This window comes from Lepeophtheirus salmonis, chromosome 4 (genome assembly GCF_016086655.4).
Source record: "Lepeophtheirus salmonis chromosome 4, UVic_Lsal_1.4, whole genome shotgun sequence".
Taxonomy (NCBI): Eukaryota; Metazoa; Arthropoda; class Copepoda; order Siphonostomatoida; family Caligidae; genus Lepeophtheirus; species Lepeophtheirus salmonis.
The window spans coordinates 19138712-19162916 of record NC_052134.2 but is presented as its reverse complement, the minus strand read 5'-3'; the positions used below and the strand labels follow the sequence as shown (position 1 = coordinate 19162916).

The window sequence follows — 24205 nt, the reverse complement described above, 5'->3', positions numbered from 1 at the left end:
TCGTTGATGTAGTTTTTTGATGTTTGAGAAAAAACTATTTTGCAATTACCCCTGGTTTGCCCTTATATACTAATGATAAAATAACATACGACATTCCTGAAGATTCTGGAGCGTAAGTGGACCATCCAAATAATGGTGGAATTGATATTGATAAAGACAGTATCCATATAGTTGATGATATTATTATGTATTTTGATTCCACATATGAGACAAAAAACGGATGAAAAACACAAAAATAACGATGAACGGTGAGGTATGTGAGAGTAAAAATGCAAACCATGCCTATGAATAAGGGGAAAATGAATCAGAACCATCATAAATTGAGCCTTTAGGCTTACAATGCATAAAAATATATTTTCACTAATATTCAGCACTATATGATATTTTACAATGATCATACTTATATTTATTATAAAAGTTTTATATAAATATTAATATTTAGTATCAAAAATTTTCCCAGTTTGGTCTTAATTGATCCATCTCGTACCTCAAATAATTCATATGTTGGGAAACGAGTATCTAAAAATATTATTGTAAATTGTTTGAAAATATATGATTTACATGTCTACTTTTTGTCATAAATAAGCTACTTCAATTGTAACTACTTTTATGAATTATACGAATGTGTATTATTTATTTCATGAAACAAAAAAAATGAAGTCATGCAAAAAATGCAGCTTTTAAATAAATATTCTCTCGGATTAGTTGATACATTGATGTAATTCTGGTAAGTATATATATAAAAGTGTGTGTTGGTAATTTAGAAAATATTTGTGTTCCTATGAGCTATTCTTCGTTAATTAATCAATTATGTGTAATCAGGAAGCAAAGAGAAACATAATGATACTAGGTGTAAATTTAACTAGTAAACACTTTTTTAAAGTATTTATTAGACGTGCGATCAAATGCAATTCAAAAGCTCCTAAAACAAAAACTATTAACTTCTTAATATTATGTATTTACAAAAAAAAATATATATATTTCAAAGCATTTCAGACATATCTAACGAAATGTGTAAACATATCGTAGTCATGCGACTAGCAAATGCCATAGTTGATCAAATTTGTCACCACTGTTAATCGAACAAAACGAGGTTTTATGGAGGAAATGACTTTGAATGAACGACATAAATTAAGCCGATCAATAGTATAGGCGTTTCAAGGATTAACAACGGTTTTGAATACAATTAATACCATTCAATGTTTCTACTATATTGGCATAGTTAAAAAAATATGACCTTCCGATTTGCTAAAACAAAAAAGAAATTAAAACTTAATGTTATCACCCTGAAAATTTGAAAAATCTTTGGGAAAAGAACAGCTTAGCTGTTATGACGATTCATTAAACTAGCTTCAAGCTAAGAGGCGAAGGATATAAACACAAACCCCTCCTCTAGATAAGGCAATGATATAGGTAGGAATTACTTCGATGCCTTCATCAATTCTACTCAGAGTCCAAAACTTTAAACAGTCTACACTGCCCTCCAATATTTTTTTTATTTAATGTAATTAAAATGTACAACTAGAATGGGGACTCTATACAGCGAAAACCCCCACCTAAGAATGTTTACTTTAAAAAAATTATTTTTTTCTTCTTATTAAGCAAAAGTTTGCATTGTTAACAAATTGGAAAAAGTAATAAGTAGAACTATAGAAAAAGTCAGAAAAAAACAATTTTTATTAAAACTTTGTAAAAATTTTATCTATATATTAAATGCAAATGTCTTTGTGTTTGTATGTGATTGTGTGTGTTTGTCCGAGAATCAAGAACAAAACAACGAATGAATTTTGCTGAAAATTTTCATGTTGGCTTTTAAGGTTCAATAGATGGGATTGATAACAATTTTTTTAGCCTTCAAGGCTGTGCAGTCATACAAAGCATTTTTGAAAAAATGAATTTGATGAATAAAAAAAGACTATTTCAGATAATACAAAACATAAAGAACGTAAAGTTTAAATGTTCCGGGCAAACTTACTTTACTAAATGTTTACAGTAGAAAGCCATATGGTTTTAAAAAAAAATAGTTTTTTAAAATTATGTGTTACAAAAAAGTATATTCAGAGGAAATTTATTCATCTTCCAAATCATAGTATATTTTATCTAAACATTAATAGACGATTATTGCTTGTTTACCAACTATTATAAATTTTACTCAACTAAAAATACTGCACAGTATTTAAAAAAAATGTTGAATCAAAACTATTCTATCATGATATATATTCTATTTTTTCGTTACTTTCCTTCAAATCCTATCAAGATTACTTTCCTTGAGAGTTTAATTACCCCTAACTAAAATGGAAATTTGAACAATAAAAATTTATTTGCCCCCAGCAGTTGTCTTACTAAATTAATATTAATGAACAAATATAATATACTTTTATTATAATAAGTTATAGTTTGTTGGGTCGTAATGTAAAAAAGTATTTTTTGGTAGAGAATATTATATTTGGTAGACTGTTAAGAACAGATTATTTCTTGATTAATAAATTATTATGAAACAAGGGATATTCTATACAGAATAAAACATCTTCTAACCCCTTTCATGATCATTCTTATTTAGTTCTTTGTTGAATCTCGTAATTTTTATTTATTGAAACCTACAAAATAAATTTCGGAACTTGTTCATTACTTGGAAAGTATATCTTCCCATTATTAAAAATTTGGATACAGGAAGCATATAACGACCTTAGAATTTATATATAAAATTTAGTAAAATATGATTAACACAAGTTACCATAATGGTATTTATGGTTTTTGGGTGGATTACACATAAAAAAAGTAATGGAGGGTAGAAAAAAATGACAGAAAAGATTAAAAGATTTCTTTAAATTAAAAAAAAAATTGCTAATTTAATTTTCCAATTGTCATTCAATAAAATTTAATGTATCATATCTATAGAAATAATGATTACTGACCTGTCGTGGTTAGGATAAATCCAGTAATAATACAAAAAACTTTTCCGAATTTCCAACCATATGCAAAGGACGCAGCGAAGTCAACTGGAATTCCATATGCTGCTGATAAAAACTCAGCATATATTAAATTCATTAACACAAAGTTGAAAGGGGTTTGTAGCTGTAAAAATAAAGAAAATAATAGTTGTATATAAAAGCTAAAAATTATGTTATTTATTCAAGATAGATATAAAATAGAGTTGGTAATTTAAATTATTATTCTGATAATATGCTGAAGGTAGTTTAATACATTTAGTATGTGTGAACAACCTTGCCAATTATTTCAAAGAACTTATCTTTTTGAACTTTGTAAGTTTACTTACTGACAAAGAAAGAACAGTCCACATTGTTTCGTGAAGTTGTTAAGGCAGGGTACCAAAAATAGGTTGTAAAATTGGTTCTCCAGCTCAACAATGACCCAAAAAATACAACGAGCACTACAAAAGAATGGCTCAATAACGAGAAAATTAACTTACATAATCGGCAAGAGATCAAATACTTATTTCATCCACTTTATATACCTGTATAGTACACTCATGATATATGTGTAGATCTTACGGTAAAGAAAGGAACTTACATCTAACTTTACTCAAATTATGGAATGAATGAATTATTTATTGATAATATAAAGCAACTTCTTTACATAAAAAGACATTAGTATTGTCATCAAATTTATCATAAAACATTTAAGGCTCACACATTTCTAAGCTCTAAAATTTGTTGAAAGGTTAAAAGTACAAATAGAATAATTATTTAATAATAAAATGTAATTAATTGAGATAGGTGTAAAATGTGAGAATGTTGCACCTTTCAACGAAAGAAAAGAAAAACTGTTTTCTTGCCTCTTCTTCTTCTGCATATGTAGTTAAAAACAAAAAGATGGGAGTAATAATATTCTTGTCACTACGGATGTGTTAATCCACCCTTATTGTTTATGTAATATATGAAAGTCGAGCTGTCCTTTGACTCTTACTACTATTAAGATATTTATAATTCCTGAATTTTTTTTTAAACAAATAATTTTTTAAACAATTATTTTACTATATCAAATATCTTGTCTCGATCAGCACTAAAAATGTTCTCCTTGTTTATCTGTTAACTCATCGGAATATAGAAATTAGACTTTTGGATGTATGTCACTACGCAATATCCTTCTGATCAAAGTAATTAGGAAAAAAGGATAAAATAACACAAACCTGGCCTACACCTTTTCTAAGAAATCAGTCAAGTTAATAAAAATAAGGCTCAAATTTAATTGAAAGTGAGACAACTTTTTCTAATTATATAGAAAAAAAAATAATTGAAAGATGGGAAATTGTTCACAGCTCAACAACAGTTCATTAAAGTTAATCCAATCAACTTGTATAACATTAATGAGAAGCCTATGTATGTTTTTAAAATTGAAAGCTGACTAAAGAATACAATGTAAATTTTCTTGAATATTCTAGATAGTTACTATTCAGATAATTTATGAACATCATTAAAATAACAGAAATAAAAAAAATATCCATCCATATTTTGGATAAAATTTCAAATTTCTGAAAACTATCCTAATAGGCTGAAAAAGAAATATTACATGTGTGGTATTTAAAACTCAACCCAATAAAGACAAAATTCCTATTTCTAAATATATTTACTGTCCATAAAGACTTAAATACGCGTAGTAATAACAAGATTATGTAAGAAAATCTGAAGAAAAGAAAATTGTCTCATCTGTTTAATACGATATTATTTGAAATGTAAATAATTTTGTACATTCTGCAATATTGAGTTAAATTTTGATTTTCTATTGACAATGCTGTTTTTTATCGTGTTACTTTTGTTAGAAAAGTGGGCATTGTATTGAAAATTCCCCTTGTAAGAACGAGCTCCGTGTGCATCCAGAGTGTTTGTAATAGTTTATACACCCGCTTGGAGCTCAGTATCAATTCTGAGAGCGGATACGTTGACTAAAACATGTTTTTCGGGTTTCAATTAATAATTTTATAAACTCGTTTCCTGGACTTCAATATTTTGTGTGTTAAAATGGGTAAATATTGAGAGTTGGTCTAGTATATATAGAATATTCCTTGCCTTATTACTCCTTAGTATTTCAATGAAAATGTGAGCATCTTTAAGAGTGAGACGATAAAATTTGCTCTTCCAAGTTATAACTTGGATTCATAGAGTTGTAAAAAATATAAGCTGTCGGTACGCTAAAAAAACCCAAAAATTAATTTGGTAATGTTGGCAATTTAAAGAATATTTGTTATAATAACAACTTACGTATGATTACGTTTTCATAATGTTTACTGCTAGATGTTATGAATGAAAATAAACAGAAATCCCACTCCGTTTCTAGCAAGGACATAGTCAGTAATTATTCCAATGTATATCTTCAATTATTTTTGGAGTCCATCTTAAACTTATCCTCAACTGTGTTACTCTCTGTCTTTCATGAGCACACACACTTGTGATTATTTTATTTTTTCTCTTTTCAATAATAAAAGAATAATGATTGTAGCTTTTTTAACTAAATAAATCATAGTTCGTGTTAAAACTAGAAAAAGTATTCCACTCATCCAATGTCCATTTTCATTCAATATCTAGGGATATAAAAACTTGTAAAAGCAAATAAGATCATTGTATCCTTGCACGTTTAATAACCCGCATTTGTATAGTTCTACTATACAAATCTCCCTCTTTATCTCTCAAGCCGGCACAAGGCATAAAAAAGGACACAATTCAGTTCTAAATTTGTAAAAGCTTCTTTAAAAGTTTATTTGAATTGCAATTCTTTGTAATGTGGAGGTAAGCTGTTGTTAAAAATTTGTTTGAATTCGGGGATTTTCCGCTTATAAAACACGTAATGATTTTATTAAGACTCTCGTCTTTAAGTCCCGACAGCTGGTGATGATCGTATAGAATAGCTTTCTTTTCTATAGCAGTCTATTTGGGGATCCTGCACTTTTTATTCCTCTTAGTAGTGCTTCCACCTTTACGAATAGTTGTATTCCTTAGTAGCTTTATTGCATTTTTCTGCACTTTTCAAGGTTCTTTATAATAAGTGTGATAGCCTCAAAATGTTCTTGAGAATAAAGTTCCGTTACCGTTTCTACTCAATTCTAAAAAAATTACTTGAAATCTACTTAATAGGTTCTTGATGTGATAAAAAAAATGGATTTGTTGTTAGATTATCAAAATTTCCAATTATTTCTATGATAAATGTAAATATTGACTAATCATTCATAGATATATTTATAGATGTTAATAATACAAGTTTTGGTTTTTGTTCTACATAAATATCTAAAAAGCTTAATCGAATGATGAATAATTGATTCTTAATAAAGAAAGACACCTGATAAAATATATTGTAAAGGAGGGGAAACCCCTCAAAAAAGCTTTATTCTATTATCAGAAATTGTATTAACAATATAAAGAAAGGTTAACAAAATCAATTGTACTATTTCGAATATACAATATACAAAAATATATTCAATATTACATAAGCGTTGTTTACAAAACTATCCATTTTGGTGTCGTTACACGCCAAAATAATACAACTTACTTAATGATAACACTATATTGGATTATGAATTGAAAATCATAATTGTATCGGGGACAGGAGAAAAAAAAATTAAAAAAGTATTTCCTTTTAATTTATTTATATTCCCCCCTCCTCAAGCTTATAAAATAATAAAATATTTTGAAAACAATCAAAATTGTTTTTTTATTCTCTAATGAGTTAGTAACTTATTAATTTTATAAATTGTTAATTACTTTAATAAAACTATTAAAGGGAATGGGAACAACGATAAAGTAGAATGGTCTCCATTCATGGACTTTGGAATTGGTGGTCTATTAGAGGAATGTCAGAAGACAATTTCTGTAAGAAATACTCTGAATTCGGGAGGGAGTTATTGACGACTATAGACGTGTTTAGACATTTTAGTCATACCATTGAAGGCGAACTATGTGCTTCACTAATCAAAAAGCCTTTATTTATGTTTTGACAGTAAAAAAAAAACTAATTCCCCACAAAGTATTATTATTTTCAAGAATTAAGTGAAAAAACATCATATTCTAACCTATTTCAGGCAAAATAATGTTATTGCCGATTTTTTGTCAAGAATGAATATGCTGAAGTTAGATTTCATTGACTGGAGAGAATGGGAGGTTGAATAAACTAAACATAACATGACAGATGACATTCATCTTGCCATGCAAGTTGAGGTAGACGGTCAAAATATTTGGTTTGATATTCGAGCTAAGGCGGCTAGGCCAATAGTTCCAAAAGTATTAGTTCAGAAAATTCTCCAATCACACAGCGGAAAAAAAATACTAATAAAGAGATTCGAGGGTAATATTATTGGCATAAAATGTCTGTAGATATTAAAAATTTATTCAACAATTGTGAAATTTGTAAAAAATCTAAAAATATCCAATTATGGAATAAAATTACCTTTTTGTAAAATCAAATCACCCAACAAAAAAAATTATCATCTAATTCTATATTTAATTGTACCATTTGTAAATGTTATTGGCAATACAATGACCCCTACAGTAATAGAAAGGTGTACAAAATGGCTGGAAGTATTCCAAATTTTCTCTGCCAGCACTGGAATAATTTTGTAACAATTAGAGAGCGATTGGTAATTACAACTGATCGTGGAGGACAATTTGCGTCAATATTGTGGGAAAGACTGAGGCAAAACTTCAGCATCAATTACATCAAAACACTACGTATTATCTACAAAGTAATGAATGAATGGAGAGAGAGTAACTTACTTAAAGGAGGGCTATACGTTGTAAGATCCTTAAATCAGGTCAAAAATGAAGGATGTTCTTCCAAAAATATTATTAAACTTACATACAACTCTCAAATATGGCAACATCTTATCTTCTTCAAATTTTGTTATAAGGCAAAAGATCCGGTCTCCAGGAGTAATTTTAAAAATGTTAAAAATGTGAAGACAAAGGTATATATCACAATTTTTTAAAAAAGGAGTCGAAGAATGATCCTAAACTCAGTAGTCTGTTAAAATGTGACTAGGTCTATATTTTGACCACATCTATAAAAAAATGTTTTGAACCTTTCTATTCAGGCCTTTACAAGTTTTATGTAAATTAAGAAAAAAAATGATAATTCTAAAAAATGGCAACACAAACCTATATCAATTTACAATCTTAAGCTAAATTTATATGAGGGGTGAAGTGTTTAATTCAGAGAGGATGACTTCTATATGCACATTAACCCATTCATCATTTATTATTGTTCTGTTATTGTTTATTGTATTACTATTTAATAAGTATCTATTGTAATCAATAGTAACGTGTAGTTTGATCAATAAAGAATAATGTACAAAAGTGAAACTGAAATTAGTATTGGATCGAATAGTACACTTATTCGTACGTTTTATAATAATAATGAATAAGTAATCATGAAAATAGATTTAGAATTGAAAACACTGCTGAGATTAAAATTACCAAAAAGTAACAAACTTGTCTTCTTTGATAATATTTACAACTCTAATCATATCTCATTAGTATCTTTAAAAAGAATCCAAAGCAAATGGACAATGATTACATACAAAAATAATTTTATATGCTATATTTTTTATTCTAGTAGAAAACTTTCAAATTTATGAGTTGAGATTTTTCAAAGTGATAGGATTAGATAGGGGACCATTATTTAGAAATTTTGTAACCACATATTAGAAATAGTACTATTATATACTAAATGAAAGAGAAACGAAATATCTCGGTGAAAAATTAAAGAAGAAGTTTTAGACAAGTTACATATATAAATAAACAGTTTAGTTTATAATTAAACCCTAAACTAAAGTCAATACAACAATTAATTAGCACGGTTGAGTCAAAAGATAATTGAAACACTCCGTAGTCGTTTATCGCATTTCATAAAAATCATTAATAAAATTAGTAAAATAATCTGGTAGAAAACAAATGAATAAAAATAACTAAAAATCATACAACTAAAAAAAAGTAGGATGGAGACAAAAAGAACAATATTTAAGCATTAGATGAACAAAACTTTTTAAACCGTCTGTGGATGCGTATTAGACGGTGAAAAAACATATTATTGTCTTTCGAACCATTTGGGTAGTAGCGTATCAAATCCCCTGTGTATTTCACGCCAGATTAGAAGAATTCGGAATTTAAAAAAAGACAGAGTCCCAAAATCCACTCCCAACCCCTTAAATTTCTTTATAATGGAATCTCCAAGCTCTTTTAATACAGCAACGAATATTAGGGGGGGCTGAAGGACAACCTTGACGGCCACTTTTTCTTAAGGTAATTGGGTCGCTTTCTCCCTCTCCCATCAAAATAGTTCATGTGCCATTAAATAGAAGATCTCTAATGTGATTAAAGAAGTCTTTTGAAAGAAGTCTTTTAACTGCTTTCAAAATATGACTGTGTAGGACAGAATCAAATGCTTTGCTAAAATCCACAGCTATAATTAAACCAAAGACTCCCTTTTTACGTATAATTTCAACAGCAGACTGTACATTTCTGAAAATGTCTGAAATAATCCTTCTCTTTAGGAAGCCTTTTTGTTCTTTCCCAAGTTTGGAGTTCAAAATGGGTTCTATTTTACTAGCAAGAACATCCGAAAGAATGTGATAGCTGTCATTGGGTATCGTGATTGGTCTCCAATTGTTGATATCGGTAGCCACCCCCTTTTTTGGGATCATAACTATCCGGCCTCTTGTTATGGATTTTGTAAGCTTCCCCCGAATTTCCATAGACTTCCCCAGTTCAACAAAATAGGGAACAACCTCATCTTCCAACCAATGTCATCTGGACCAGAAGCTTTTCCATCCTTAAAATGCTTTGTTATGTCATTTGATATAACATTTTTTGTGAAGATTGAATGTTTTCCTAACTTAGAACGAGGAAAATTATCACTTTCACCCCCAACAAGCTTTTGGAAGCGCTTATGAAAGAGTTTCAAAATTTCCTGAGTGTCAGTGATAGTTTGGCCCTCGTCAATGATTTTCTTGATTAAGGTAGTTGATCGGCCTTTCGGGAACAATTTTTTTAATCTTTTAGAAGCGTTTGTTTCTGAAACAATTTTTCCCTTAAACTCCATTTCAACAATCTCCGAAGTACGATATAAATTGGCAGTATCTGCTGTAATTGAGCGTAAAAAGAGAGATCCGTTATTCAAAACATCTTCAAGATCCTTTTCAAATTATACTGCTCTCTTCCTTTTTCTTCTAATAAATCGTATTGTTGTGAATTTAACAGTAAAGGTCAACAAATTAGCCATTTTCATTGCATTAAAAGTAAAATTAAAACCATGAGTCAAATTTGACTTTAGTTCTTTGATAAAAATTTTATCCAACACTAACCACCTTGGGGTCTTAAAACGTTTCCTTGAATGATATTGTTGAATATCAATTTCAATCATTTTATGATCAGATCCAGGATGAGGGCGATAGAGTGCATTAGTTATTTTTGACCAGATAGAAGAAGAAGCAAGAGCTAAATCGATCCGTGAGGGCTTCTTCCCACTTCTCCAAGACACACTATCCTTTCGGTTAAAAAATCCAATGATATCACAAACGTCAATTTCCATCATAAGTTTGGTCAATATTTGAAGATTAGGGTATCGAAAATTTGATTTATCTGGATCTACATTAAGATCACCAATTATCAGGAGAGGATACAAGTCATTTTTGCAGACGTTAATGATTGCCTGAAAGAAGGTATAGCATTTAATATTCGGTCCATAAGCGTTGACTAAATAGAAACCACCACTTACTGTTGAAATAAATATTTTATGCCATTCCCCCCCCCCGTATTCAGTGACAGTATTTTACCGATTCCCATATTAATATTTTGATCCCTAGAAATAGGTGGCTTGAAGAAATCATCGATTTTGGTTTGCTTCTTAAAATACATTATTTTTATTATTTTTTATTTATAAAAATAAGGTAAAATTAATTTTTTAGAAGCTTATTTGGAGTTTGTTCTTTCTGTGGAGAGAGACCAGAAGTTGAAGAAGATCTTTTTGAAACCGAACCAGACCTTGTCGTAGAAAGTAAAATGAGGTAAGGATTTAGTTGTGTTTTTTTTTGGCTTGCATGCAATGGTTGATGAGCCCATATTATATTTCTTTGAATTTTGTATTCTGTCTTCCTTTTGAACACCCGAAGGTGCTATAATTTCTTCAATTGTATTCGCTGAGGCGGAGTTAATTGAGGCAATATTCTCTACCATTACCTCTGAGAGAACAATGTTATTTTTATTAAGTAAAGGACGATTTTCTTCAACAGTTGATCCTTTTTTAGGGTCCTCTTTAGTTTCTCCACTATTATCCTCCTCGCATATCATTTACGGTACCTCAGAGGGAACAACATTATTTTCCTAAAGTAAAGGACAGTTTTCTTCACAAGTAGATCCTTTTTTAGGGCCTTCCTTGGTTTCTGCACTAATATCTTCCTCACATGTCATTTCTGGGACATTATTAGAGTTTTCAATATACGTTTGTACTACTTTTTCGAGACATGATGATTCTTCTCTTGATTCTAATCCAACTGTTGCTTCAGAAATATTCTCCTCTTGAGGAACTTCTTCATCGGGAATAGGTGGTGAACTTAACAGGGAGTCATTTGCCTTGCTTCTTGCAATAGCATGTTTTAGCGCATTAGCGTACTCTGGAACATTTAACCTGGCGTTGCTACAGACATGTTTTGTATATCCAAGGCCAAAACAGTTTTGACACTGCAATTTAGGTCCTTTAAATTTCAACTTAATGAGGCATCCCTGCAATGGAACTATCTGTGGTAGTGTGACAGGGTCAGTAATAATTTCTACAACGTAATCACTGTCCCTACATACATCTTTGTATTCTTTGAATTTGCACTCAGCCTCTTCAACGGCTGGATTCTTCTTTGGGTAATGTTAAACTACTTCTCCAGGTTTTTTTAACCATTCAACTGCTCTAACTTCATCAACTCTTTTGAAGGTGTTAACTATTGTGATGATGACATTTCTTTTTTTAATAACATCAATTTTGGCAATTCCTTTTAATTTGATATTTACATAAACAAGGGTCCCCTCCATATTTTTAACTCTACATGAGTGCATTTTCTTAAGGTCTTCAAGCCTTCCTCTTACATCAATATGAAACTTTGTACAAAATCCGGCTTGATTTATCCCAAATTTCAGATTGGCTCCTGTAATTTCGTGCTCTTTGAATCCAAGGAGCATAGCCATATCATAAACATCAATGTGTTTTAATCTTTCTAGACGAATTGTTTATCTGCATCATCTTCAAGTAAAACAACAAATACCTCCCATTTATATCTTCCTTCCCAGTCAATAATCTTTTCTTCATGCGCCTTCAAATTATTTCCTTTCCTCACAGCTCTTGATGGGAGGAGTCTCCCCTTCAGATGGTCTATGAGGCGGGCGCCCTGACATTCTTAGCGTGATTCTTTTGAATATAGATCAAATTATAAGAACTTCTTCCCTCATCTTTTTTTTTTTTGAAGACGTATGATGTGATGCAATAGATCTTAGGGATCATAATTACCTTCTTATTTAATAATAAGATAATAGGATGCAACCCTCAAGATCCAACAAAGATGCAATGAGTTCTTATGCACACACTGTCACAAAAAAAAATCGAAATAATAACACTTAAACCACTTTAAGAAAATTATTTCAAAGAGCACTGAATATTGATGACCGCATAATTATTTTAATCTTTTTTATCCTTACTACGCCATCAGAAAACCTATGGAATACCAAAGCATACTAGTGTTGTAAAAGATTAAGGCTGAACTTGTGGGAAAATATATCTTGCCTTGGACAAGATTACAGGTAGAGGACTTGAACTGGGAACCAAAAAAAACCTGCCAAATGATGACTCGGGACCAGAAAGACACCCAGCATGATGACTCAGACTTAACCTAAACGCTGAAAAGATGGACTCAAATACAGCTCTGAATAATGGATCTTTACTCTTTTCTTTAATTTTATTTAGTATTTACTATTTAAAATTAGTAATTAATAATTATTTATGGAGTATGAAGATGATCTATGAAGATGAAAAATAACTTATGAGAATTATAAATATAGGTAGATACAAGTATAGTATTATATCTTAACACGTGGGTTTCTTATATTGATTATTTGATGTAGGTTTTATTGATGATAAACTCAAAGAAAATTGTAGAGGCCTCATTCATCAGTACACATTTAAGTTTAATATATTTCTGGCTTAGTCAAGAATACAGGTAGATATGAACATTACTTATTTTCCCATACACCTGGAGCTTGATGACTCGAACTTTGTCTGAACATTGAAAAGGTGTACTCAAATACAGTTCTGGATATTGGATCTAACAGATCTTTACTCTTTTTTTATTTATATTTACTACACGAACGATACAGTTTTTGACTGTATTTAGAATGAATAATTATATATGGAATATGAAGAGGACTAAATCAATATGCAAGATAATTAATGAAATTCACAAATATAAGTAGATACGTGTATAATATTAAAAATATATATATTAATATTTGATTTCTTATATTGATTTTAGAATGTAGGTTTCCTTGATGATAACCTTGACAAAATTGTAGCGGCCTCATTCATTATTAAATATTTAAGTTGTGCATACAAGCTTCACTATAAAAAAGGTATTCTTGAATAGATAACGTTATTGCTGTTGATTTAATGTTTGTATCACTTTTTTACGCATAACAGAAAGACTGAATTGAGGTACACGGTGTAGTAATCTATCGTTTTCGATCACCAGAATTAAGCAACAAAAATTTTACTATCTTAGTATTTTCGAAGTAAGTTGGAGAGAGCGTTGCTATTCTGCTTCAGTCATGAGCGAGACAAGTGACCTTCAATATCATTTTGAAATTTTGATTAAGGTTTTCAACTGATTTTATACAATAAGCTGTGCCATCGATAATGAAAACCTTTAGTCTCTTGCCACATAAATCTGAGCCAAAAATGTATTTAAGCCTTTTGACTTCTTCACATCTTTCGAGTTTATTAAATTAGAGCAACCTAACAATACCATACAGAGTAGCAATCAATCAACAACTTTACATAATGACTCAAATTATTTTGTGATAATCTAGCGACAAAGAATGGCATTGCAAGTATAAAGTTTCATAAATTTGACAAGATTTAGATGGCTATCAATGTGGAGTGAAACATTGCTGGAGACATGCATCCTATTCATATCTAAAATAAAATTAGAAGCATCAAGACTTGATTTGTTATATTCTTTGATTAAAGCTTCAAATAATTTTGTCAATACAGTTTTTCTTATACTGTTGAAATGAAATTTTACTAAAGTTTGGATCCCAAAAACTACAAACGCTACATGATAGCCTTTAAATAAATATATATTTTTTCTCCTTCTTTATTGGTGAAAAATGAATTTAAATTATATAAAACAATTATACAATGAAAATTAATGTTTTTTAATGTTAAATGTAAAATTGAAATTGTAGGTCCAATGCATCTCAGATTAAAACAAATTAAAAAAAATTAAACTACATAAAATATACGCTTGATATTTATATACATGGAAATGTCTTTAAATTATAACTTATATTAAGGAAAACATGCTATGAAATTAACATCAGTTTTTATTTTAAACTTGTTACAATTTTTATTTAATTTTTAATCAAAATTTGGATTCATTTAAAGAATTTGAGCTGTCTCTTTTGGGATTTTGATGATGACGATGGAGTTGTTCTTTAACGTCCAACAAAATATTGAATCGAATTCTTGGCAATAATAATTTTGTAATTAGAAAGATAATATGATTTTAATATTTATTTGTCATGACAGTTGAATATTTGTAATATCTCTAAGGTGGCACTTTTCTTTTATCCCTGGATTTAGAAAATGAAACACTAAAGATATTATTAGTCCCTATTCTACTTTTTTCTATTATCTCAGAAATTTATCTTGAATTGGCTATAATCAAGGGTCAAAATGAGTTAGAACTCTGAATCAGTTACCTGTATTACAGGATAACTGATGCAGATTTTAAAAATCTCCCTTTACACTTGGATTTATTTAGAGTTTAAAAATAAAAAAACAAAATACGTAGTTATGTAAACTCATGCATATAATATTTTATAAGGTGTCGATAAATAGCGATTCATAATAACTTACTTATATAATCCACTTACAAGAATTAGGTAATTATTTCCACTTAATCACTTTTCCGCTTTTTGTGTTGTCATTTTTTTTTTATAATTCGTCACTACAATGTCTTAAAAATTAATATGAATCATAACCATATCTTCAATATTGATTTTTCAAAATATTGAATGATACAATATTATTATACACATTGTGCGAATTTATGAAAATATATTATCCAATACGTTCATATGAAAGATTGATAAACATTAAAAAAAATAATGTTTAGTTTTTTGAAATTGTAAATCTCAATTTTGATCAATTCTTGAATAGTCTTGATCAAAAATGATGTGGTACTCGAACATTACTTCAAAAATGTATTTATTTTGTAAGAAACACAGATAAAAAAACTAGGCATTCATACAGTAGAGTAATTAGGAATTACAGAAATATAAAAGATCAAATAAATAGTCTTATTAATATTGTAAATCGGGTTCAAATATAGAGAGTACATGCATAAGTAGAGTTGTATAATATGGCATCACAGAAAGAAAAAAAGAAACAGAAAAATGACATAATCACCCTGACCTTTGAATAATATTTTGGAAAAGGAGTTGTTATAACGTGGAAAAAAGAAAATAAACTCAAATCCAACTCCGTATCTACCACGGAGAAACGAAGGAATTACTCGGATGTAGATACTAAATTTTACTCTGGGTTCAGGGGGCTTCCATTTTAAATTTAAAATTATCAAAGTAGTATGGTGTCCATATTTGGATTTATAAAAAATGAACATGTGACCCAACAAGTATTGGTTTAATAGGAAGAGAGTAAATCTTTTAAAATTAGTAATATTAAGGTTAAATTTTAATTCTGGTTTATTATCTTAGATTCTTCTTAGTAAAAAAATATATTTCACTCCTTATTATTTTTAGTTTATAAATATAAAGATCTTCTCTATTACATCTAAAAATAAGCAGATTCTCCGTTCCCCTTTATCATTCTCAAAATTGAATTAACCCATAAAAATTGGAAATTGAAAGAAATTTCCCCCGAGCACTCTGAATAGGATGTAAAAAGAGGAGAGAGCCAGCAGAATGAGAACGGTAAGTCAAGTAACATAAGCCAGCAAAAAAAAATACACGGATTGGCCTCTCCACTTTCAAAGACAATGGACAGGCCCAGAATTTAGTGACAAATAGTAGGAAGATAACTATCATGGAACGCCCTCTGTATGTGCAATGCCGACGGATAAATCACAATAGTTGGATAAAAAAATGGAAGATAATTGATTAGTCGAGAAATGCAAACGTTATCATACACATTTAATAAATAACTATTTATCCTAGCTTGCTTTTAGGTTAGTGGGCCTAAATTAAGCAAAAATATTTATTAGGCATTGTTAAATTAATCTACCTTACAGAATGATATTACAAGCATAATATTGCAGGTATTTAATTATTAGATCCATACATAAAGTATGTAACCTTTATCTCCTACCGCTTCATTACTATTTAGGATGTATACTTTTAGAAAATAGATAAAAACAATTTAATTTGACATTTAGATGTCATTATTGATTTGATATTTATTATATAGTCTTATTGTACATGTTCAATTAAAATAAATTGTGTTTTGGTATTTCTATATCTGTTTGTCATATATCAGTGCTCTTAGCCTTTTTATTTTCACTGTCCAATTTCAAAATCTCAATAAAGTCACTTTCCTCCTCTCCTTAGATGATCTTTTTTATAGAACATTTTTATTAGAGGCAATAATTTTTTTTGTATCTTACGCATTGATGTCATTGTTAATTATCCCTCTTCAATGATTAACCACCATTGCACATAAATCAATACAAAGTGTAAGATGTAATTTTTACCTACTTTTTTATTTGATTCGAGCATTAACTTATTAGTGAAAGAAAAATCAAAAGTGACTGCGCTAAAAGTTTCTATATTTAAAATATTGATTAGTAATAAATGTATACATTAAAAATTATTCATAATTGATCTATTTGGGACTTTTGTGTTCTTCCGGGTGTAAAATGAGTGGTTTTTTTTTACCAATCTTTAAAATGGATTATATTGACATTTGTACTGATGATTTTAAAATAAATTTAGTTAAATTAAATATACTTGATGGGAAAACAAAATCAATAAAATATATTTTAAAATTAATTAAGCTCTTATAAGTCACCAAATGTGTACTGTTTTTGATACTGGAAACAAAAAAGATAATGTCAATTTGGAAAATGATTTAGATACTGAATTTATGAAGAAATTCTGACAACAAAAACTATCATTTAGAATTCGTATTGAAACCTACATGTATCATAACGTTATTTTGGAAACATTTAAAACAGACTAAAACTGCTGAAATAAAGCAATAACAGCTCTACTAACTTGATTAAACTATTATAAACATTTATTTTTCAAAATAATTACTGAAATGAATGAATTTATTAACATAGTGTTGGACAAACTAACATTTATACCTTCAAAAAATTCTGAAACTTTATAGTAAACATTTTGTATTGTGCAAGAAAAGATAGATAGATAAAACTTTTGTTCTATGTATGGCTTGGATGTACCTTTATGTATACTAAACGATAAAAATTGCTAGTGAAAATAATACCTGTAAATTTTTTCGATAATTTATTTGAGATAGTGTTCGATAATTTTTTTAGAAAATGAGATCAGTTATAATATTTTATTGATATAAAAATGATCCTAAGGACCTCAAAATCAGCACTCAACAAAAATATTTTTGGATACATCATGGGGTTGAAAGGAATAAACGATGTTGCAATGTTGTATATATACTAATTCATGCCAGTCATCACCCTGATTAAATACAAATTGGTATAATTATCCATAAGATTATATGTAACCAAGGTAAGATATATTTTTTATAGACTGTTGGATTCCTTTTACATCAAGTTGACCCAGGTAGTATTTAATCTATAAAATTATTAGCCCAGCAAAATTTTTTACTTCAAATATTGTTAAAAATGGGATTCATATTGATTATTTAATGTAGAATACTTTGTATAATTTAGAATGTGACAAATGGAAACTACAATGAATTATTAACCCTTTTACGATCTAACAATCAATTTAATCCTTAAAATATTTAAATTTAATTTAAATTAAAAAAAATACTTATAAATATGACAAAGGAAACCTGCACAAAAACTGATATTGTAGCTACTTTGAAAGTGTAGTTTTCCTCATATTTCTATCCAACGATTCCTTTAGTATTCTTTTGAAATCATAAAAAATATAGTCTGCTTTTTATTTTTTTAATATAAGTTTACTTAAAGATATCTAAAAACTATTAAAAAATCTTAATATGGTTCGTTCTTTGAATAGGTACTAATTAATTAAGTAATAGGATATTTTTCTTTACTATAAACTATGATATGTTATATGACTATGAATTGTGAATAAATGATAAAGTTATTCAAAAAGTGTATTTTCTTATAAATTTTCAGCCTTTAAAAGAATGCAGTAAAAACATTTTAAAGATCCTTGAAAAAACTTTTAAATGAGCATGAATTTACTTTTAATTTGGTCATAGTCTTGGGAGTGAAAAAAAAATGACTATGAAAGATATACATCACAAATTATTATAAACACAATTATATCAGAAGCCAGAGGAGGAAGAGAAAAATTAAAATCAGTTTTGTATTTTGAGCTGAAAGATACATTTAATCCTAGGCTTATATACAATTTTAAAATTTGTGTTGCTCACTGTTATTTATAGTATGATAAATATGTTCCATAACATATTAATCAATCGACTTTTGAGACGTCTGAAGTACTGATATACATGCAATGACTTACGCATTAAGTATTCAATTATTTTTCTTTGGCTATTATGATTATTTATTTAATATTAGAAAAACAGTTTAACAGTACCTCACTTAGCAGACTGCTCATATAAAAACTGATCTCACCTGTTTTAACCAATGCAAATTAGCAAATTTGACTATAATTTTTTTTTATTACAAAAAAGTTTCAACAAACATTCTAAATTTATTTTTAATAAAATATAGTGAACATAAATCCAAACGATGCTTGTATAGCACATCTCTTCGTAGATTGATGGTATCAAAAATAAACCTACTTAAGTTTCAAAACTAATTTGTTAATTTTTGATACTATAATCTAGTTATGATTAAGCAAAAACTGTATTATACGAAACATTTAAGATATATGTATGGTGCTGAGATTGCATCTTACATTCAATTTTTGAGTATTATATAGTGTAAATTCGGTAAAATATTTGAACATGATACTTAGTTCTACAATATAAACATTGAATTTTAGCTAAATTGAACTGGGGCTTTAACAGAATATCAATATTTTTGTACACACAGTAATACTTATACTGATATATTGTACATATTTAATCGATGAACTACAAAAAAAAAACCCAATAACAACCATGAAATAATTTACCCTTCTCTATGATATCTTCAACACTTTCATCGAACAGTATCGATTCTTCTTTTTCTTTTCTTTTTTGCCTTACTAAACATATCAGCAGTAATTTTAATATTTATACGGTTGGACGTATATCCAACCCGTTGGTTGGTTGAAGGGCTTCAAAAAGCAAATCCAGCCTGTGTTTAAGGGATCTTATAAAGTCTTCTTGTTCTATAACCAACTTGGTTAGTCTATACTGTCGATTTAAAGGACTTGATCAAAGTTCCACTAGGATGATCTGGTGATCATAAAAGGAACATTTTTTTTTCTTAAATGCTTGGAGAAACTAAAGCAAATGTCCAATTTGAATTTCTCCAAGAAAAGATGTCACCAGAACTTAAACTTTAATACTATCAATAAGACTGAGTTCCCCTACAAGGTTAAGTATGATGTGTAAGCTATTATGTTTAAATCTTTTAACTATATCCCATTCATGTCACCTATAAGGATACATGGAAAGGAATCACACTTAACATAGTATAACATAGATTGGTAGAAAGCATGAGATCTTATATTTGGTCAATAAGCCTTAATTAAGGAAAACCTTAAGCCATTGTTATTAACTTCAACTATGTACCATTGACTCTTGAATGAATACTAATTGGAAAAAGAAAGCACGCCAGTTTCTTAGAAACCAGTGATAGAATGTTTCTAGAAGAGTCAAGCCTAGTAAAAATTAATCAAAATCATGAGAAAGATAGAACCCACAAGAACTTTTACAGGTCGAGGACACTTTAGTTCTTACGTCTTGTAAAAAAATGGTAGTAGGATTAAGTTTTTTCAAGTCTTTTAATTAAATACATGTCGGATGTTTATGTTTCTTCCGGCTCTTGTGTTTAGTGAAATTATTTGAATATTTCCATGATTGCAAATATCAATTCCTCTGTACTTTATTTGGTTTTCTCTTTTCTATGGGGAAAGTCTAGTATCAGGAGCAGATCTTTTTTGTAACTGATTTTGACATTGTACGTGAGATCATAGTGTTGTCTAGGTATAATTCCTCAAAAAAAAGCTACAAATACGTTAGCTTAATAGGTATTACATGAAAATTCGTGTTTTAAGGACGTATAGAGAGTAAAAATCATTACGATTTATATCAATTGTGACTGGAGAAGGAGTACCATAAAGTGTTCAAAGTAAATTTATCTGATATTAAAAACCTAAACATTGACAAATCTTTTTTTTTAACAACAACTCTATATAGGGTAAGTTACACATCTTCGTACCTTCCTAATCATGAGACACATCCAGATTACGTCTCAACGTTAATATTTCAACTTTGGATATAAAAATATATTGTTAACTAGTTCACACACATTTTTCAATAGTTTTTTTAAATTTGAATGCGACATTTTTTCTAATACAAAATTTATTATTCTTGGGTCTAATAATATGCACTTAAAATTCAACAGCTTTTAATTTTTGAGTATAAATATATTCTCCATTTGGTTTTGTTAGAACAACTTTACTCTTTTAAAGCTAAATTGGAATTTTGAGATAAGTATTTAATTTTGCTTCTGCATTTTTGTCTTTTTTTTTGGCAAATAATCTCTGCCTTATGACATGAAACAAATAATTGGGAATTTATATTATTCGGAAAGTGTCTGAAATTGTTGAATCAAACAAATTAAAGGTTGATATTTGTTTACAGCATAAAAAATTACACAAAAACCTAGAGCTGATAAATCAGATTTAACCATAACTAAGATATTACAGGTATTCACGGAATGAATGACTTAATTTCGTCCAACTGGATTCATTATTTTTGTTTTATTAGACGGAGTTGGAATCACGGATGTTTATTTCTTTCTTCTTCATCACACAAAATATAGAAGATTTTATATGAAAGAGTGCCAAATAATAAGAAAATCAGCTTATCTACGGTTCATTTTTAATTTTACCCATATAAGAGGAAAAACATTCAAAACAGCTGTTTCACACTAACTGTTTTTTTTTATGGTTTTACTTCTGTGGGGTTGCAATATTTAAAAAAATTGACATTCTAAATCAATTTTTAAATCCATAGAAACATATGTTTTTGATGTTCCAATGAAGATATATTATGAACACATCTTAATAACATGTTTGTTATGTTGTTTTTACAAAAAGCTCAAAAATAACACAAATATGTCTAGGTATATGAAGTACATCAATATAAAAAATTATTAGATATATTGGACCATGATGTGTAACTTACCATATTATTAAATCATTTAAAAAAAAATCATATTGAATTTTTTTACATCAATGTTTGGATAAACTTTTCTTTAACAGGTAAATATTAACCATTTATTAATAGGTAAATAAAACCTGATAGAGTTTGAAAAAATTAAGAAAGTTCTTGAAATAACATATACTTTCATCAACAAAGTGGAAAGAAGGGTATTTTTCGCCTTGATTCGTTTTTCTATATCTAAGCAGGAATATAAATTAACTACTGATTGATTTTATAGAAAGTTTTAAAAAAAGTTATATACATTAACAATAAGATGACTTGAAATTTTGAGATGTCATGGTCATAGGTGAATATATTATATGAAAATATTATTAACTGCCAGTATACCGAAAAAAAATGCCTTAAAGACTTAAGTCTATTTGATAAAAGAAATCATCCGTAAATGACGTCTTACCAGAAAAATAAATCAGGCGAACTAATGGGAAGCCGACTAGATCATATTCGTGTCTCATCAAACTTAGCCAAGTTCCTCACAGAATTCAGAACTCTTCCACCTTACATCTCCGATCACTCACCATTTATGGTAAACTCTTATCTCCCTAAGCTAAAACTTAAAACATATTGGAAATCAAATGTATTGCTCCAAGAGTTGGCAAAGTTAATGCAACTTAACTTAGATAAGTTAATAAACTTTTAAAATGACTTTTTAATTATTTAAGCAGCGATATTTTAGCTTCAACTTAACTTGTTAATTTTTAATTTATCAAAATTAACTTTTAATTTAACTTGTTAATTTTTAATTTATCAAAATTAACTTTTAACTTAACTTGTTAATTTTTAATTTATCAAAATTAACTTTTAACTTAACTTGTTAATTTTTAATTTATCAAAATTAACTTTTAACTTAACTTGTTAATTTTTTGAAACTGCATTATATTAATTTTATCTTAATTTGATTAAGTCTTATTAGTTAAAGTTAAAAATTTATTTTGTTATTCTAAGTTAAAATACTAAAAACTGTCTCTAAGTAACTGTTGATTCTCGAATAATTTATTTAAACACTGTGTCGATACTATTTGCTTTATTAAACTTTTCAACTGGGGCATTCTACATCAAATTGATAAAAAGGACATTTTCTCAGTGTCGTAAAAAATATCGTTTTTATATTATCTCTGATATTTTTATCATTTTATATATAGCTTAAAATTAGATAGCAACTAAAAAATCTAAAATTTTAGTTGTTTTAAACTTCCAGTAACTTGAATTTTTATTTTTTTTCCTTGATCGTTCAATTGGAAGTGGAGAAAATTTCAGTTAGACAGACCGACAGAATAATCTATATTAGAAAGCCTTGATAAATCTCTCAATGGAATAACTTAATTAGTTATTTTTAAATATCAAAATTAATTCTATCATAACAAAATGTTTGGTGGTTAATTTAACTTATATTATTCTAAAGTTAATTAAATTTAAATTAACTTGTTTATTTTCATAGAAATCGATAATAACTTTAGTCCCACTAGTTATAAAGAACTAAGATAATAATTAACTTTAACTAAACTAGTTCAAAAGATAAGTTAACTTGCCCATCACTGATCACTCATCAATGATTGTTCCCCTCGTAACAAAATGGAAAAAAATAATTTCCCCGTGATCAGCCCTCCGACATAAAGAAGAAAGGTCAAAGAACATTTTTGTCGGCAAGGCTGTAATCGCTGCATTCGAGCAAGTAAATGAAAGAACCCGTATTCAAGAGCTAAAAAAGATTATTGATAGTTGACTCAATATTCAAAAGGATTTGGATAACAATATTTGAAGTAAAAATGAAGGCAGAGCAATAAGATCTAAATCAGAGCTGATTTAAAAAAAACATCAATGGTCTAGTGCTCTTCTCTGCCGAAGAAAAAAATATTCAAAGTTGGATAAAAATTGTTGCTCTAAGATGGGAGAATGAGAGGAAACTCAAAACTCCACAAAAATTACAAAAGAAATTTTGTCGTTTTACTCGAATCTTTTTATATATAGCGACTGTAAAAAATAAAGTACCTGCTCCTTTTGTTTCATATGGAAAAAGTTCTCAGTAGAGGATTTAGAGATCAGCAAAAAAAAAAATGATTGTAACTGGCTCGATTCCCACATCTCATCCGAAGAAATAAAAAAATATATAAGAATTATAAATAAAAAAATTCACTCCGCAGTGTTATCTGACTTGCAATTTAAATTTTATAAGATATTTGTGAAGAAACAATGTGGCATCTTAGAAGCTTCTTACCAAGAGATTTGGAACTTAGGTTCTATTCCTAAGTTTATGAGTGAAGGGTTTTAACTCTGATACTAAAGAAAGACAAATTGAATATAGCAAATTATGGACCGATAAAGTTTCTAAATACCTCGTAAAAATTCTGACAGGAATTATCAACGATATAGTCCAGGCACTTCTATCAGATAT

At 28.5% G+C, this 24205-nt stretch overlaps 1 protein-coding gene across 1 annotated transcript in view; it reads right to left on the bottom strand.

Annotated features, from left to right (window-relative positions):
- The window catches only part of LOC121116962 (rhodopsin), a 54649-nt gene that overhangs the window by 18162 nt on the left and 12282 nt on the right, over positions 1-24205 (bottom strand). Inside the window, exons 2-3 of the mRNA XM_040711282.2 lie at positions 2916-3075; positions 90-282 (exon numbers count right to left, since the gene is read on the bottom strand). Of these exons, the coding sequence (XP_040567216.1) occupies positions 90-282; positions 2916-3075 (353 nt within the window). The remainder of the gene's footprint in view (positions 1-89; positions 283-2915; positions 3076-24205) is intronic.